General features: G+C 49.2%; 1 protein-coding gene across 1 annotated transcript in view; it reads right to left on the bottom strand.

Moving 5' to 3' along the window:
- si:ch211-117c9.2 (solute carrier family 26 member 6) overlaps positions 1 to 5936 on the bottom strand; it is a 49362-nt gene extending 43426 nt beyond the window's left edge. The window contains exon 1 of the mRNA XM_034172573.1: positions 5707 to 5936. Coding sequence (XP_034028464.1) covers positions 5707 to 5849 — 143 coding nt within the window. The 5' untranslated portion in view covers positions 5850 to 5936. The remainder of the gene's footprint in view (positions 1 to 5706) is intronic.
- Between the last annotated feature and the right edge of the window lie 9545 nt (positions 5937 to 15481).

Below are 15481 nucleotides of genomic sequence, written 5' to 3' on the forward strand. Positions count from 1 at the left end.
CTCGTAGATAGCCATACCTCCTGCCCGGGCTGGTATGCGGGGGCCGGGAACCGTCGACGGTCTGCATGGGCCTTTGCCCTCGTCCGGGCCCTCAACAAGGCCGAACGGTGGTGCGCCACACCCGACGGCATCTCCGCAGGTGGGCCTGGACCGAGGGCACACCGACCTCTCCCTCCACCACAGGAAACAAAGGGGGTTGGTACCCCAGACACACCTCAAACGGGGAGAGGCCGGTGGCAGAGGACACTTGGCTGTTATGCGCGTACTCGATCCAGGCCAGGTGTTCACTCCAAGCCGTCGGGTGTGCGGATGTTGTACAACGCAGGGCCTGCTCCAACTCTTGATTGGCCCGTTCAGCCTGTCCGTTAGTCTGAGGGTGATACCCAGACGAGAGGCTCACAGTGGCCCCCAGTTCCCGGCAGAAACTTCTCCACACCTGCGAGGAGAACTGGGGACCGCGATCCGAAACGATGTCTGTTGGTATCCCATGCAGATGGACGACATGGTGGACCAGGAGATCCGCTGTCTCCTGGGCCAATGGGAGCTTCGGGAGGGCCACGAAGTGGGCCGCCTTGGAGAACCGGTCCACTATCGTGAGGATGGTGGTGTGCCCCCGGGACGGCGGGAGGCCCGTGACGAAATCCAGACCGATGTGGGACCAGGGGCGATGAGGCACAGGAAGCAGCTGAAGGAGTCCCTGTGCCTTCTGGTAGTCCGCCTTGCCCCTGGCGCAGGTGGTGCAGGCCTGGATATAAGCCCGGACGTCAGCCTCCAGAGACACCCACCAGAAGCGCTGCCGGACCACTGCCACGGTCCTACACACCCCTGGGTGGCAGGAGAGCTTGGACCCATGACAGAAGTCCAGGACGGCAGCCCTGGCTTCTGGTGGGACGTATAGTCTATTTCTCGGCCCTGTTCCGGGATCCGGGCTCTGTGCCAGGGCCTCCCGGACGGTCTTCTCCACGTCCCAGGTAAGGGTAGCCACGATAGTGGACTCCGGTACGATGGGTTCCGGTGGATCCGACAGCTCGGTCTTGACTTCATGTTCGTGCACCCGGGACAGGGCATCCGACCTCTGGTTTTTGGTCCCGGGGCGGTAAGTGATCCGGAAGTCAAAACGGCCGAAAAACAGTGAGCAGCGGGCTTGCCTGGGGTTCAGTCGCTTGGCAGTCCTGATATACTCCAGGTTCCGGTGGTCAGTAAAAACCGTGAAAGGCACTGACGCTCCCTCCAGCAGGTGTCTCCACTCCTCAAGAGCCTCTTTCACCGCAAGGAGCTCTCGATTGCCCACGTCATAGTTCTGCTCTGCTGGGGTCAACCTGCGGGAGAAATAGGCACACGGGTGAAGAACCTTATCGGTCTCTCCGCTCTGGGATAGCACGGCTCCTATCCCTGAGTCAGAGGCGTCCACTTCGACCACAAACTGGTGACTAGGATCGGGCTGCACCAAGACGGGTGCAGTCGAGAAGCGCTGTTTCAACTCCCTAAACGCGGCATCGCACCGATCCGACCAGGTGAAGGGAACTTTTGGTGAGGTCAGGGCTGTCAGGGGGCTAACTACCTGACTATACCCCTTGATGAACCTCCTGTAAAAATTTGCGAAGCCGAGGAACTGTTGCAGCTTCCTACGGCTCGTAGGTTGGGGCCAGTCTCTCACCGCTGCGACCTTGGCCGGATCCGGGGCGACGGAGTTGGAGGAGATGATAAACCCCAGGAAGGACAAAGAGGTGCGGTGAAACTCACACTTCTCGCCCTTCACAAACAGCCGGTTCTCCAACAACCGCTGCAGGACCTGACGTACATGCCGTACATGGGTCTCAGGGTCCGGAGAAAAAATGAGTATATCGTCCAGATATACGAAGACGAATCGGTGCAGGAAGTCCCGCAAGACGTCATTAACCAAAGCTTGGAACGTCGCGGGGGCGTTAGTGAGGCCGAACGGCATGACCAGGTACTCAAAATGACCTAACGGGGTGTTGAATGCCGTCTTCCATTCGTCTCCCTTCCGGACCCGAACTAGGTGATATGCGTTCCTAAGATCCAGCTTTGTGAATATTTTGGCTCCATGCAGGGGGTGAACACCGAATCCAACAAAGGCAACGGGTATCGGTTGCGAACTGTGATCTCGTTCAGCCCCCGCTAATCAATGCATGGACGAAGACTGCCATCTTTCTTGCCCACAAAAAAGAAACCTGCTCCCATCGGGGAGGTGGAGTTATGGATCAGCCCAGCAGCTAAGGAGTCCCTGATGTAGGTCTCCATCGATTCGCGCTCAGGTCGGGAGAGGTTGTACAGCCTGCTGGACGGGAACTCCACGCCTGGCATCAAATCGATGGCACAATTGTACGGACGGTGCGGGAGAAGGGTGAGTGCCCGATCCTTGCTAAAAACGTCAGCAAGATCGTGGTACTCAACCGGCACCACCGATAGATTGGGGGGAACTTTAACCTGCTCCTTAGCCTGGGAACCCGGAGGGACCGAGGATCCCAAACACACCCGATGGCAGGTCTCGCTCCACTGTACCACCACCCCGGACGGCCAATCAATCCGTGGATTGTGTTTTAACATCCAGGGGAACCCCAGAATCACACGGGAGGTAGAGGGAGTCACAAAAAACTCAATCTCCTCCCGATGATTCCCTGACACCACCAGAGTTACTGGTAGCGTCCTGTGTGTGATTAAAGGGAGTAGGGTGCCATCTAGTGCTCGCACCTGCAATGGTGAAGGAAACGCCACCAGAGGGAGCCCTACCTCCCTGGCCCATCTGCTGTCTAGCAGATTCCCTTCTGACCCTGTGTCTACCAGTGCTGGGGCCTGAAGGGTTAAATCCCCGCTAAGGATTGTAACTGGGAGCCGTGTGGAAATGTGTGTGTCCCACGTGAATTTCTTGGCCCACCCTAAGCCCAGTTTCTAGGGTCGGGCGTTGGTGTTTAACCGTTCGGGCAATTACTCAATTGGTGCTCAATTGAGCCGCAAACAAAACACGCCCCGCGGGGAAGCCTCCTCTGTCTATTCGGTGGTCTGAATGTGGCCCTGCTCGTGTCCATAGCTTCGTCAGCAAGGGGAGCTGTCGCCACACGGGGCGTAGAGGCCACGGAGCGTGGGAAGGGCGGACCTTTTTCAGACCCGGAAGGAAGAGGGACGGCGCGTGCCCGGCCATGCCCTTCGTCTCGTTCCCGACGGCGTTCTTCCAACCGATTGTCTAATCGTATAACAAGATCGATAAGCCCATCTAATTCCCGCGGTTCATCCTTGGCCACCAGGTGCTCCTTCAGGACCGATGACAGTCCGTTTACGAAGGCGGCGCGGAGCGCAGCGTTATTCCAGCCGGACCTCGCAGCCGCGATGTGGAAGTCGACTGCATAAGCGGCTGCGCTCCGGCGTCCCTGTGTCATTGACAGCAGCACAGTCGAAGCGGTCTCTCCCCTGTTAGGGTGATCAAACACAGTCTTGAACTCCCTCACAAACCCAGTGTACATGTGAAGGAGCCGTGAATTTTGCTCCCAAAGCACCATAGCCCAAGCGCGTGCCTCTCCCCGAAGCAGATTAATCACATAAGCTACTTTACTAGCATCTGACGCGTACATGACGGGACGTTGTGCAAAGACGAGCGAACACTGCATGAGAAAGTCCGCGCACGTCTCCACACAACCTCCGTACGGCTCAGGAGGGCTTATGTATGCTTCAGGGGATGGTGGGAGGGGTTGTTGAACAACCACTGGAACATTCATATCCTGCACAGGGTCGGCAGGAGGAGGAGCTGCAGCAGCGCCCTGAGCGCTCGCCGCCACCTGCGCGGAGAGAGCCTCCACCCTGCGGTTCAGGAGGATGTTTTGCTCGGTCATCTGATCCAACCGAGCCGTAAAGGCAGTGAGGATGTGCTGCAGCTCACCAATCACGCCTCCTGCAGACGCCTGCGCTCCCTGCTCTCCCATTGGTCGTTCAACAGCTGGGTGATGCCCCTCAGAGTCCATGACGCTGGCCGAGATATCCTGTTGGGAAAGTGTAGTGACACGGACCCACAACAGGGGGCGTAAATGAACGGACAATTGAGGGAGTTAAATTAGAACACTTTACTGTTGTGAATGTCACAACCACACACAGCAGATTACAGAATAAATACAAGTCAATTAATGAAGGTGTCGTGTGGGCAGGCTCGACGATAGGAGACGCCCGTCTGGAGATGAACCGGAACCACACAATTTCCACCGCCACCGAACCCGAAGGATACTGGAGCCGCCAAGTCCCGAAGTCCCCAGGTGGCCACCGTCTCAGCGTGTCGGATCTGGTACTGCTGGCGGAGAACAAAGACAGTCAAGTGTGGGTGTGTGTACACCCCGTAACAATAACGGTGGGAATTCCACCTCCACCTTTAACACACACTCGTGCAGCGTCTGTTTAACCACTTATCTGACGGGAAGTAGGACGAAACAGTCGCGACCCACGCCGGTCCTCTGGTTGACAGCTGAAACACAATAGCTCTTGGAATCACTTACTGCTGGCAGAGAAAATTACCTCTCACAGTCAAGTCTCAAGTCGATATCTCGGCGATGTGGTGGAGGTGTCATCCTGCTTTTATCCAGGGTGAGATGCAGTTGATCGGTGACAGCTGTCATAGTTGAGTGACAGCTGTCACCTCGGCTGTTCCTGTAGGCGGCAGCGCCCTCTCGTGCCTGAAGCCCGCACTTCAGGCAGGGCGCCCTCTGGTGGTGGGCCAGCAGTACCTCCTCTTCTGGCGGCCCACACAACAATCATAACATAGAACATGGTTCTTGGTTTAAGCCACAATGCAAGATCATCTCTGAAAAGTCCATTTTCATTACATTTACACTTCCACATGTGATCATGTAAGTTGCATCTAGCTTGTTGAATGTGTCTCTGCTCTGAACATTCTAGCAACAAACACAAGCGAGGCATTGGTTCCGCTATCTCACTTTGCATAGTATATCACTGAATAATAAAATAATAGATATTCATTCATTTTCTACACCCGCTTATTCCAAGTCACAAGGGAGATGGAGCTTATCCCAGCGGTCATTGGACAAGAGGTGAGGTACACCTTTGACAGGTCGCCAGATTGTCTCAGGTCCACATATGGACAGACAAAAACATTCCCACCTACGGTCAAGCTAGAGTCACCAGTTCACCTAACCTGCATATCTGTGGAAGTGGGAGGAAGCCAGAGCAAACCCACTTAAAACACAGGGACAAGATGCAACCAGCACACAGCAATGATCAGGTGGGACGTGATCCCACGACCTTCTTACTGTGAGGCAACCGTGCGTCTTGCCATTTTTATGACTTTTGAAAGACTGACTCCAGACATTTTAATACCAATTAAAGCCTTATTTTTAGATGAACAAATTCAATGCCTTTCAAGACTTTTGAAGGACACATGAGAACCCTGCTGATAATCTGCATGTTTGATACCAATATTCATTCTTCTCATCAGTTAGGCATTTCTTAAATACAACCTGCATTCACTCAGCGTTTATGTTTATGGCTGAATAAAATATGAACTTTGCTCTTCCTGTCTAATGAAAAGTCTGATACTTATGCTTTGGGATCCATTCAAGCTGGCTGCACATTTAGGTACTCCTCAGACTATAACTAAATGTATAATAACAATAGTCCTCATCTGGTTAAGCGTTTGTGCACCTGAGTGTTTACCAGAGTCACTCCTGTGTCCTGGCTTCTGCTTTTTACCTCAGAGAATCTTTCACTTGTTCACAAATGGTCGGCTCTGTGCAGCTTGTGGGTCTTTTTTGTGCCACTTCATCCAGACGTAATTCATCCAGAACTTCTCGTTGCACAAAATATGCAAGATCTGAACTGTCCCTCTTCTCCATGTCTGAGTGATCACGCTCACAAGCCCTCTGTAGAAACACTGTCCCTGTATGCTGCTTTCTGGAAAGAAAACAGTCAATTCCACTCTCTCTCTCCTCTCTCTCTCTCTCTCTCTCGCTCTCTCTCTCTCTCTCTCTCTCTCTCTCTCTCTCTCTCTCTCTCTCTCTTTCTTTCTTTCTCTCTCTCTCGCTCTCTCTCTCATAGACACTGTATCGTGATGTTTATGAGTGGCAGCTCCTTGTGTCTTTGGTACTGATTGATTTTTGGACTGCGGGAGTGACTCTCCCCTGCCCTTATAAGACAACACTTCACACGTCTCACGCAACATGTACAAGCCAGTGTGTGTGTTTCCAATGTGTGTGTGTGAGGGTGTGTGAAGGTGTTGGAGGGTGGCGGTGGGGGCTTGTACGTGACTGTTGTTGGATGGATGTTTGTGAATGTTAAACTGGAGTGATAACCTCGGGAAAACTGCACTCAAAAGGCTTTGGCAAACACTGTAATCTGACAAGTGGTAAAACTTGATGCTTTGTGACACTGCAACTTAGACACAGTTTCAGTGTGTAACAAAACACCTATGGAAAATCACAAACTGGCTGATTCATGCCAATCCATATTTGTGTGATTTCCCCCAAAAAGAAAACATACATTTTTCAAATCTGAAAGGAACTGAATGCTAGGTAGGCTTGCATGCATCAATGTGGCTGGTTGGGACCTGCAATTATTTTTCTTCTCTCTCTGTCTGAGCCCTTTAAAATACCTCTTATGGCTGATTTATTCATCTGGTAAATGCATCGTTAAATCAAACAGGATCCCACATAATTTTTTATTGAGGTTTCAATTCTTGTGCAAATCGTGCAAAATCTCAGAGAGGTGATCAGCGCCACAAGAAGTCAACAACAAGACGATCAGATAACGCTGCAATTTAACAGCTGCACAAGGACATTGGATGGATGAGCTTTATTGTCATTGTCCTTACAAGTGCAACAACAACGAGATTATGTCCACAGACAAAGATGCAGCAATTAATCCACAATTATTACTTGTTTACCGTAATAATGGCACACATCAGAATTAAGACAACACATATACATTTGACATTGTTTATGTGCACTAAACTTGAAGTAGTCCGTTTTCCGAATTGAGGCTGTGAGTGTGGGGGGAGCCGCTGCAACAGGAGTCGCGCCGCCGTCATCTTGGGGGGAACGGGGACATGCCGCAGTTAAAACTGCTCAGCTCCCGGAGGGGAGAAGGGGTGGCATGAGTAGTAGCCGGGATGGGGTGTGTGATGGGGCATGAGGGGGAGGTGGGTTGGGGGGGGGAGTGGAGCATGCTTTTGTCCATGTGTGAGTCAGTTTCTGTCCTTGTACTGGAGTTAGAGAGATAAGGAGGCAGTCAGTGTTCCCCAAGGCCGTAGAGATTCTTCTGGAGGAAAACAATGGGGCATTTTATCCTTGAAAGGCTGATAAGCATGCCGTGTTTGTGGTTGACCAGTGAAAAACACTTTTCCAGCTTCACATGAACAAACCAGATCCCAAATTATGAATATTCTCTGGTCTCTGAAATTTTCACCTTCTCCTGCAAGGTGCGCATTTGCTCTGAAATGTTATCCAATTTGCGTCTAAGTTCAAGGGTTAACACAGTCTGAGAATGCATCGCCTTGCCCAACTCATTAATCATGACGGACAAGTGGGGGGTCATGGTTTTGGCGGCAGCTGTCTTGCCAATCTTCAGGTAGGTCAGGGCAGCACATAAGCTAATAAGTACCAGCCCTCCTACTATGAATTCAAATATGAATAAATCCTCGACGTCCTCCACAGAGAATGGTACAAAGCATGTGACACGCCACGACTCCCAGGCGTCAAGAACATAGCCCGCAGGGTAAGTTCCATCTGGGCAGATAGGATCCCCCGGTCCTGATCTTCTTGTAGAAAAAATGGTGTCAATAGCGTTCAGAGACCAGCTGATCAATTCCATGGTTAATCCAATATAGTTTGAAGAATTCACAGTCTGGTGAAGTAGGGACTTTGAAGGTTGAAGCAGAGATAGAGGAGAGAGGAGGAGATGTGACTGCCCTTGCCGGAGTCCCAAGCTGTTTGACATCAACATCGTAAGGTAAAACTCTTTGTATATTGTGCCTAAAACTCTGGTGAATATATTATCTAGGTTTTTAGACATTGTTATTGTGTTTGTATTATGTAAACACGTGGGAATCTCAAGTGACTTCACTGTTATTTACAATGGGAATTGCCTTGAGCCACAGTCTCATCCTGTTCTTGTCATTCTATGGGAAAGTGAAGTTTGCTCTCTTAACTCCCCCCTTCATGTCCTTTACAACACTGTTTGTTCCAGAATAATATATAAGCAGTGTTGCCACAGTTACTTTGAAAAAGTAATCCAATTACTGATTAGTGATTACTCCTTGAAAAAGTAACTTAGTTACTTTACTGATTACTCAATTGTAAAAGTAACTAAGTTAGATTACTAGTTACTTTTTTAGTTACTTTCCCCAGCTGCCGACAACAACCCACGTCAACATGACAGTGATACCTGTTTTGCCAAAACTCACTTTATAGTCACCCTTTCTTGACTTCAATGAAAATAAATACTTGTTTTATAAAAAGTAAAATAAAGACCTCTTTCTTGACCTCATATTTAACTGTTGACAGCACTGTAACAGTAAAACTTGCAATTTCAAACCTACATTGTTTATAAATGTAACTATTAAATTCTAACATTTTTTAACATTTAAATTCTCTCTAAACATTTTACTTGTCGGAATTATTATTATTTTAAGCAATATTAGTAGTTGTAGTAAAAAACGTCTTCAAAACTGGACCTTTAATCTAGGGGTGTTGTGAGGGGGGCACATCCTTGCCCCACGCCCCCATTCCATCTGGATTCTCCCCTGCTTTGGTGTTTGAGCACAAAGAATGGATAACATTTATTTATGCAGAAAACAGGACCAGATTTACATGTAAGAAAGTTTTATTGCGTTTTCACATCATGTGGTCCTCAGAAAGAGAGTTTAGGTGCATTTGAGTGGAAAATAGTGTTAGTTGTTGACACGTCGCGGAGGATCAGCTGTTTTTAACGACCAGATACAGAGTGGCTCAGCTCAGAATTCTAAATAAAGGAGGGAAAAAAGTATAAAAATGTCTTTGTAAAGCTCAGTGCAGGTGTGCTGATCACCGCGTTTTAAGAGGTGAGGACGAGTCGAGCAGCTGCAAAAAACCGTGGATGAAAAGCTCACAGCTCGCTGAAAGCGGGCAGTTGAGTCGAACCCCGACCTCCTGCCCACAGACCAAGTTTAATGCTGCTATCAACCCACAATGAAAAATAATAGTAACGCACAGTGACTTGGAGAAGTAACTTTAATCTGATTACTGATTTGGAAAGATTAACGCGTTAGATTACTCGTTACTAAAAAAAGTGGTCAGAGTAACGCGTTACCGGCATCACTTTATATAAGATATCTGAAATTCTGTTTGCATTCGTGAAGTTCCACACAGGTTGAAGGTAGCAGACACAGAATATCTGGAGTATTTGTTTTAGCAAGTGTTCAGGGTCTCATGCATGCAATCTCTTATACGAGGTCTGTCCGTAAACTATAGGTCCTTTTTATTTTTTGCAAAAACCATATGGATTTGAATCACGTGTGACTGCATCAGCCAAAGTTGAACCCTCGTGCGCATGTGTGAGTTTCCCCACGTCTGTCGGTGACGTCATTCGCCTGTGGGCATGGCTTGTGGGAGGAGCGCTCCACCCCCCTCTTCGGATTTTTTCTTGTGAGAAAATGGCCGAACGCTTGGAGCAGCGTTACTGCATTAAATTCTGCCAGAAACTTGGCGACAGCCAGGCAGAAACGATTCGAAAAATCCAAACGGCTTTCGGAGATGAAGCCATGAGCAGCACACGGATTAAGGAGTGGTACAACCGGTTTAAAGACGGGCGCGTAATGGTGGAGAGCGAGCCGCGCTCCGGTCGGCCATCAATGAGCCGAAATGACGAGATCGTTTCCAAAGTGCACGCTGTGGTTATGTGGGATCGTCGCTTGACTGTCTGAGAAATTGCTGAGGAAGTGGACATTAGCAAGACTTCGGCACATTCCATTATAACGGACGATTTGGGCATGAAACGAGTGGTGGCGAAGTTCGTGCCGGGGTTGCTGACGGCGGAGCAAAAGCACCTCCATGTGGAAGTCTCACAGGACATGCTGGACTCCATTGACATTGATCCCAGCTTTATGGACACCATAATCACCGGAGATGAGTCCTGGGTGTACGGGTACGACCCGGAAACCAAATTTCAGTCGTCACAGTGGAAGCATTCCACGTCGCCAAGACCGAAGAAGGCGCGCCAAGTGCGCAGCAACATCAAGGTAATGCTGACTGTTTTTCTTTCACTCCCGTGGTGTGGTACACCAGGAGTACGCACCACAGGGTCAAACAGTAACAAAGGAGTATTACTGGGATGTCCTCCGTCGTCTACGTGATAGTGTGCGGCGCAAGAGACCGGAGTTGTGGGCCGGAGGAAATTGGCGCCTCCACCATGACAACGCGCCAGCTCATTCCTCTCATTTAATTCAGACTTATTTGACCAAAAACCAGACTCCGGTGGTTCAACAGGCACCTTACTCCCCTGACATGGCCCCTTGTGACTTTTGGCTCTTCCCAAAACTTAAAATACCATTAAAAGGAACCCGATTTGAGACAAGAGAGGACATTATGGCTGCGACGACGGCAGAGCTGCGCGCCATCCCGAAAAAGGCATTTTTGGAATGCTTCCAACAGTGGCGAAAACGCTGGGAGAAGTGTGTAGAGTCCCAAGGAGAGTACTTCGAGGGTGATTAGGTTTCCAACCCTCCAGGTAAGCCAGTTTTTTTCCCAGCCAATGGTCCGATACTTTTTGGACAGACCTCGTAAATGTTAGGGCCCCTTCACAAATAGTGCACATCAGCTCTTCCACCTTCCACCGAAATGTCAGTACCTTTCCAGAAGAGGAATGAAGACAACACTTTGGGTAGGACTGACTGTTTGACTTTTGGTTTAATGCTGGCTTTTGAAGTATCCATCTACCTGTTGTACTCGCCAGAAAGACATTATCTGTTTTTATCAGTCTCTTTTTGGTTTGTTACTAAACTTCTTTTCTAAGGATTTGTCAATGTTTTCTTTCATTTTATTCTTCTGTGCACCACTCCCTTGTTACACGGTTCTGCTCTCCTAGTTGTCATAAGGTTAAGTTATTGGTTTCTCTTGTCCATTATAGTCTACCATTTTGTTGGTTTCTTTCCTGTTGCCGTTCATTTATGAAACTCGTTTTGTCCTTGGCTCGTTTCACCATTTGTTTTTCGTTTTGTTCATTGGTTGGTTGCTTTATTGGTTATTTTTGGGGTTATTCGTTATTTCAGGTTTTGTGTTTTGTATGTTCAGAAGTACAGTTGATCATATTCATTATCAGTTTATTCATTCCCCAGCTGCTTTTAGGGGTCTGTGGGGTTTCATTGGCTACCTTATGGTTACACCAAGCCTTGCACTGCACATATTCTGCTCTTGAGAAAATTTTTCGCTCCCTCTGCGTTATTGCTAAGTTGCTCTCTTCCTGGTTCCTGCTGCCATTCTGTAAGTCTATTTTCCACGGGAGTGCTAGTCAGTCTGCCATTTTGTGCCCTGCGGTGGACCCAGGTTTACCACCTTATCCTACAGCCTGTCATGGCCAGTCCCCTGACTGCCCCTCTACTACGGCTTTGGGCCGGGATTCTCATCAGGTCCGACCCCCCGACTCACCGGTTGTTGCTGGTGAGGTCTGTGGCCGGCCTCCGGCCTTGCCTTTTTCTTTTTGTCTGCTTCGTGTTCACCCCCCGGACTTCACAGTTCCTTGTCTGCCGGGTTTCCCATTCGGCCACCACCTGGTGCTTGGTCGTCCTCATGTTAGCGATTTCTGTGGTTACTGGCCTGTGTTGCCAGTTTTTGGTTCCCTCCAGCCTTTCTGTCATCCCTCCCCCATTGTCGGCCTGGGTCCATGGTCTTCTGGGGCCAGCCGGTGTCGGTCCCTTGGGGGAGGGTACTGTCAGAATCTGGCTCTTTAGGGCCATTTGCCATTAGTCTGCCTTTGTGTCCACGTCTGTATTTTCTGCCTTTGGTGTGTTTATCCTTGTCTCGTCAGGTTCATGTCATCATCAGTCTTGCTCCTGTTATCCATGTATTTGCCATTCATGTTCACTTAGTCACTCCAGTCCTACTTTGTTTCTGTTCAATTCATTTCTTGTATTACACTTTGGTCTACAGTTCGGTTTATCACATTTTTGGTATTTTGTATTTTTGCTTTTGTTTCAGGTATTGGTCATTATTTATCTTCAAGTATCTTCTCTGATTATGTTCCATTTATTATTTATCAGTTTAGTCCTTTTATTTATTGCACTATTTTGTAGTCACTTGTTGTCATTTTGTTCATTATTTAGTCTTAGTTGATGCTGTCATCGCACCATTGTTTATTGCATTCACTTTTATATTTTTATCCATCTCACTCCGGTTATAGTTTTGTTTTAGATCATTGATTTCCTTATTTTCTGCCACTTACATACTTTTGTCAGGTTGGGTTAATATATTATTCTGTTTTAGCTTTGTTCATAGTTTAATGTTTCCTTCATGCCTCTCCAAGTATGTTCACACTCCATATCACTGCACCAGGTATTGTGTTTTTGTCTCACACTTTGTTTCTGTCTGCTTTGTATTTTCACTCACTCCCGCTCTTGCACTTGCTCACGTGTCTTTGTTACTTTCATCACTCCACTGTGTTTTCTGGCCTTCACTCTCTTGCACTTACCTTTGTCTTCCCTGGTCACGCCCCCTTCCAGAACCTTCACCAAGACCTGTGTCTTGTTGCACTAATTACTTCACCAGTTATTTAAGCCCTCACAGTCTCACAGTCTCTTGCTCAATTGTTGAATGATTTCACTTTCCAGCACTCACGACCTTGCCTTGTTTTGCCCTGAATTCAGCCTGCCGGTATTTGACTTTGCTTTGTCCGTGACCACGATTTTGTCTCAGCCTTTGATTGCCACCACGCTGTGTATTGTGACCTCAGCCTGTTTTTTCGACCAAGCCTCAGCCTCGCGTCCGTCTGTACCTTTGCTCTGCTGCTGGACCTTCTGTAAACTGAACCCCTGCCTGTTTCAGTGATTAAACCTAATTCAAACCGCACCTGCTGTGAGTTTGCATTTGTGTCCACCCTGTTTGTGCTCCGCCTTGACAGTCAGCTGGAATTTGGCCGACACCTGCCGCGAGAGGGTTCGTTGGGCTCACCACACCGCTAGTGCGTGCAAATAGTTGTAGCAACAGGTGTTCGAGGCATTCAAGGAAGCTACGAATTTCCACATTTTGCATACGATTCCTGCTTCACACGCACTTTGACCAAATTCGCACTGTGTGAATGGGCTCTTATGAAAGTCAGAAAAAAATTACATTTTGGTAGTATAATGTTCATTTGCATTTGTCGTCATGTGGTTTCTCCATCTTGTTTTAACTGCAGCACCTCTTTGGCGCGCAAGGAATTATGGGATATGTCAATAGGGCAAATTCCATAAAGCTAGCAAACACAAAAATAATAAATGAATGATGAATTGATGATGTTCTTGTCCAAGTTCAATTCAATTTCAATTTATTTTCATTTTTATAGCGCCAAATCATAACAGAGTTCCCTTGACACTTCACACAAGTAAGGTCTAACCTTATCAACCCCCAGAGCAACAATGGTTCACTGAAAGTAACTCACTTTAAGTAGCAGAGGGTAGTCACATAATAAATTTAGTTGTTTATTCTTTCACACTATTTCAATTAGGTAATTTAATTAGTTCATTGTTTTCTGGCATCTTTGCTTTTTTATTGAAGCTTACCATTTTTGTAAAGTGCAAGCAGTGATAACCATGGTGGTCACCAGACCTCAGCTTTGGAAATGGAAGAAATTGACACCCTGTTTTTAAGCTTCATGTAACTTCAACCACATATGTTGAGAGAAACAGAAAGCAATATTCATACAAAATCCTTTCCACAGGGTTTTGTGGAGATATGACCATGTTATTTGGGTTTTAATACATAATCATTGTGAAATAACCAGAAAATAACATTACCTTCTCTGATCTGTGCTGAAACATGTGTTGTGAAAGTGTAGGTACACGGACCCACAACAGGGGGCGCAATGAACGGACAATGGAAAAAGGTAAGAACAAGTTTTACTGTTGTGAAATTAGCACAACTGATACAATAATTCACAATTTGGAGGTGTAAGCCGAAATCTGCTGGTGTCTTGTGGGCAGGCCCGAAGGTAGGAGACGTCCGTCCTAGTCGAACCGGAACCACCCAGATTTCCTCTGCCACCGAAACCCAGAAGTACTGGAACCGCCAAGTCCCGAATTCCCAGGTGGCCACTGCCTTCGCTCGTCGGATCCGGTACTGCTGGCGGGAAAGAACACAAACACACAGGTTGGGATGCGACCGCACCCAGTAGATGAGAGGGGCAAGCCGCCTCCACCTCTTGTCACAATAAGCAGGAAGGTGAGTACTTATCCGATCACTCGGCTTTCGGTAGTCAGCTGTCCTGAAAGGTTTAACAAGTATTATAGGATTATACTTAAAGAAGCTGCAGAGAAGATTACCTTAGGCTCAAGGCGATATCTCGGCACTGAGGTGGAGACGCTGTCCTGCTGATATACCTCCGTCCTGAGTGCAGTCAGCTGTGTCCAGTAATGGGTGACAGCTGTCACCCTGGCAGCCTTCGTCGGTGGCAGCGCCCTCTGGTGCCTGGAGCCCGCACTCCAGGCAGGGCGCCCTCTGGTGGTGGTGGGCCAGCAGTACCTCCTCTTCAGCGGCCCACACAACAGGACCCCCCCCTCAACGGGCGCCTCCTGGCGCACGACCGGGCTTGTCCGGATGGCGTCGGTAGAAGTCGGCCAGGAGGGCCGGGTCCAGGATGAAGCCCTTCTTCACCCAGGAGCGCTCCTCGGGGCCGTACCCTCCCAGTCCACCAGGTACTGAAAACCCCGGCCCATTCGACGGACATCGAGGAGCCGGCGCACGGTCCAAGCCGGTTCCCCGTCGATGATCCGGGCAGGAGGTGGTGCCGGACCCGGGGTGCAGAGGGGTGAGGTGTGATGGGGTTTATCCGGGAGACGTGAAACACTGGGTGAATCCGCAGTGAGGCCGGAAGCTGAAGCCTCACTGCGGCGGGATTGATGACTTTGAGGACCTTGAAGGGACCGATGTATCGTTCTTGGAGCTTGGGGGAGTCCACTTGAAGGGGAATGTCCTTGGTGGACAACCACACTTCCTGCCCAGGACGATACGTGGGAGCCGGGGCCCGTCGCCGGTCTGCATGTTTCTTCGCCCTCGTCCGGGCCTTCAACAAAGCAGAGCGGGCAGCACGCCACACCCGACGGCACTTCCGTAGGTGGGCCTGGACCGAGGGCACACCGACCTCTCCCTCGACCACCGGAAACAAGGGGGGCTGATACCCCAAGCACACCTCAAACGGGGAGAGGCCGGTGGCTGATGACACTTGGCTGTTGTGGGCGTACTCGATCCAGGCCAGGTGGGTACTCCAGGCCGTCGGGTGCGCGGCTGTCACACAGCGTAGTGTCTGC

The sequence above is a fragment of the Thalassophryne amazonica genome, chromosome 6, assembly GCF_902500255.1.
Source record: "Thalassophryne amazonica chromosome 6, fThaAma1.1, whole genome shotgun sequence".
Taxonomy (NCBI): domain Eukaryota; kingdom Metazoa; phylum Chordata; class Actinopteri; order Batrachoidiformes; family Batrachoididae; genus Thalassophryne; species Thalassophryne amazonica.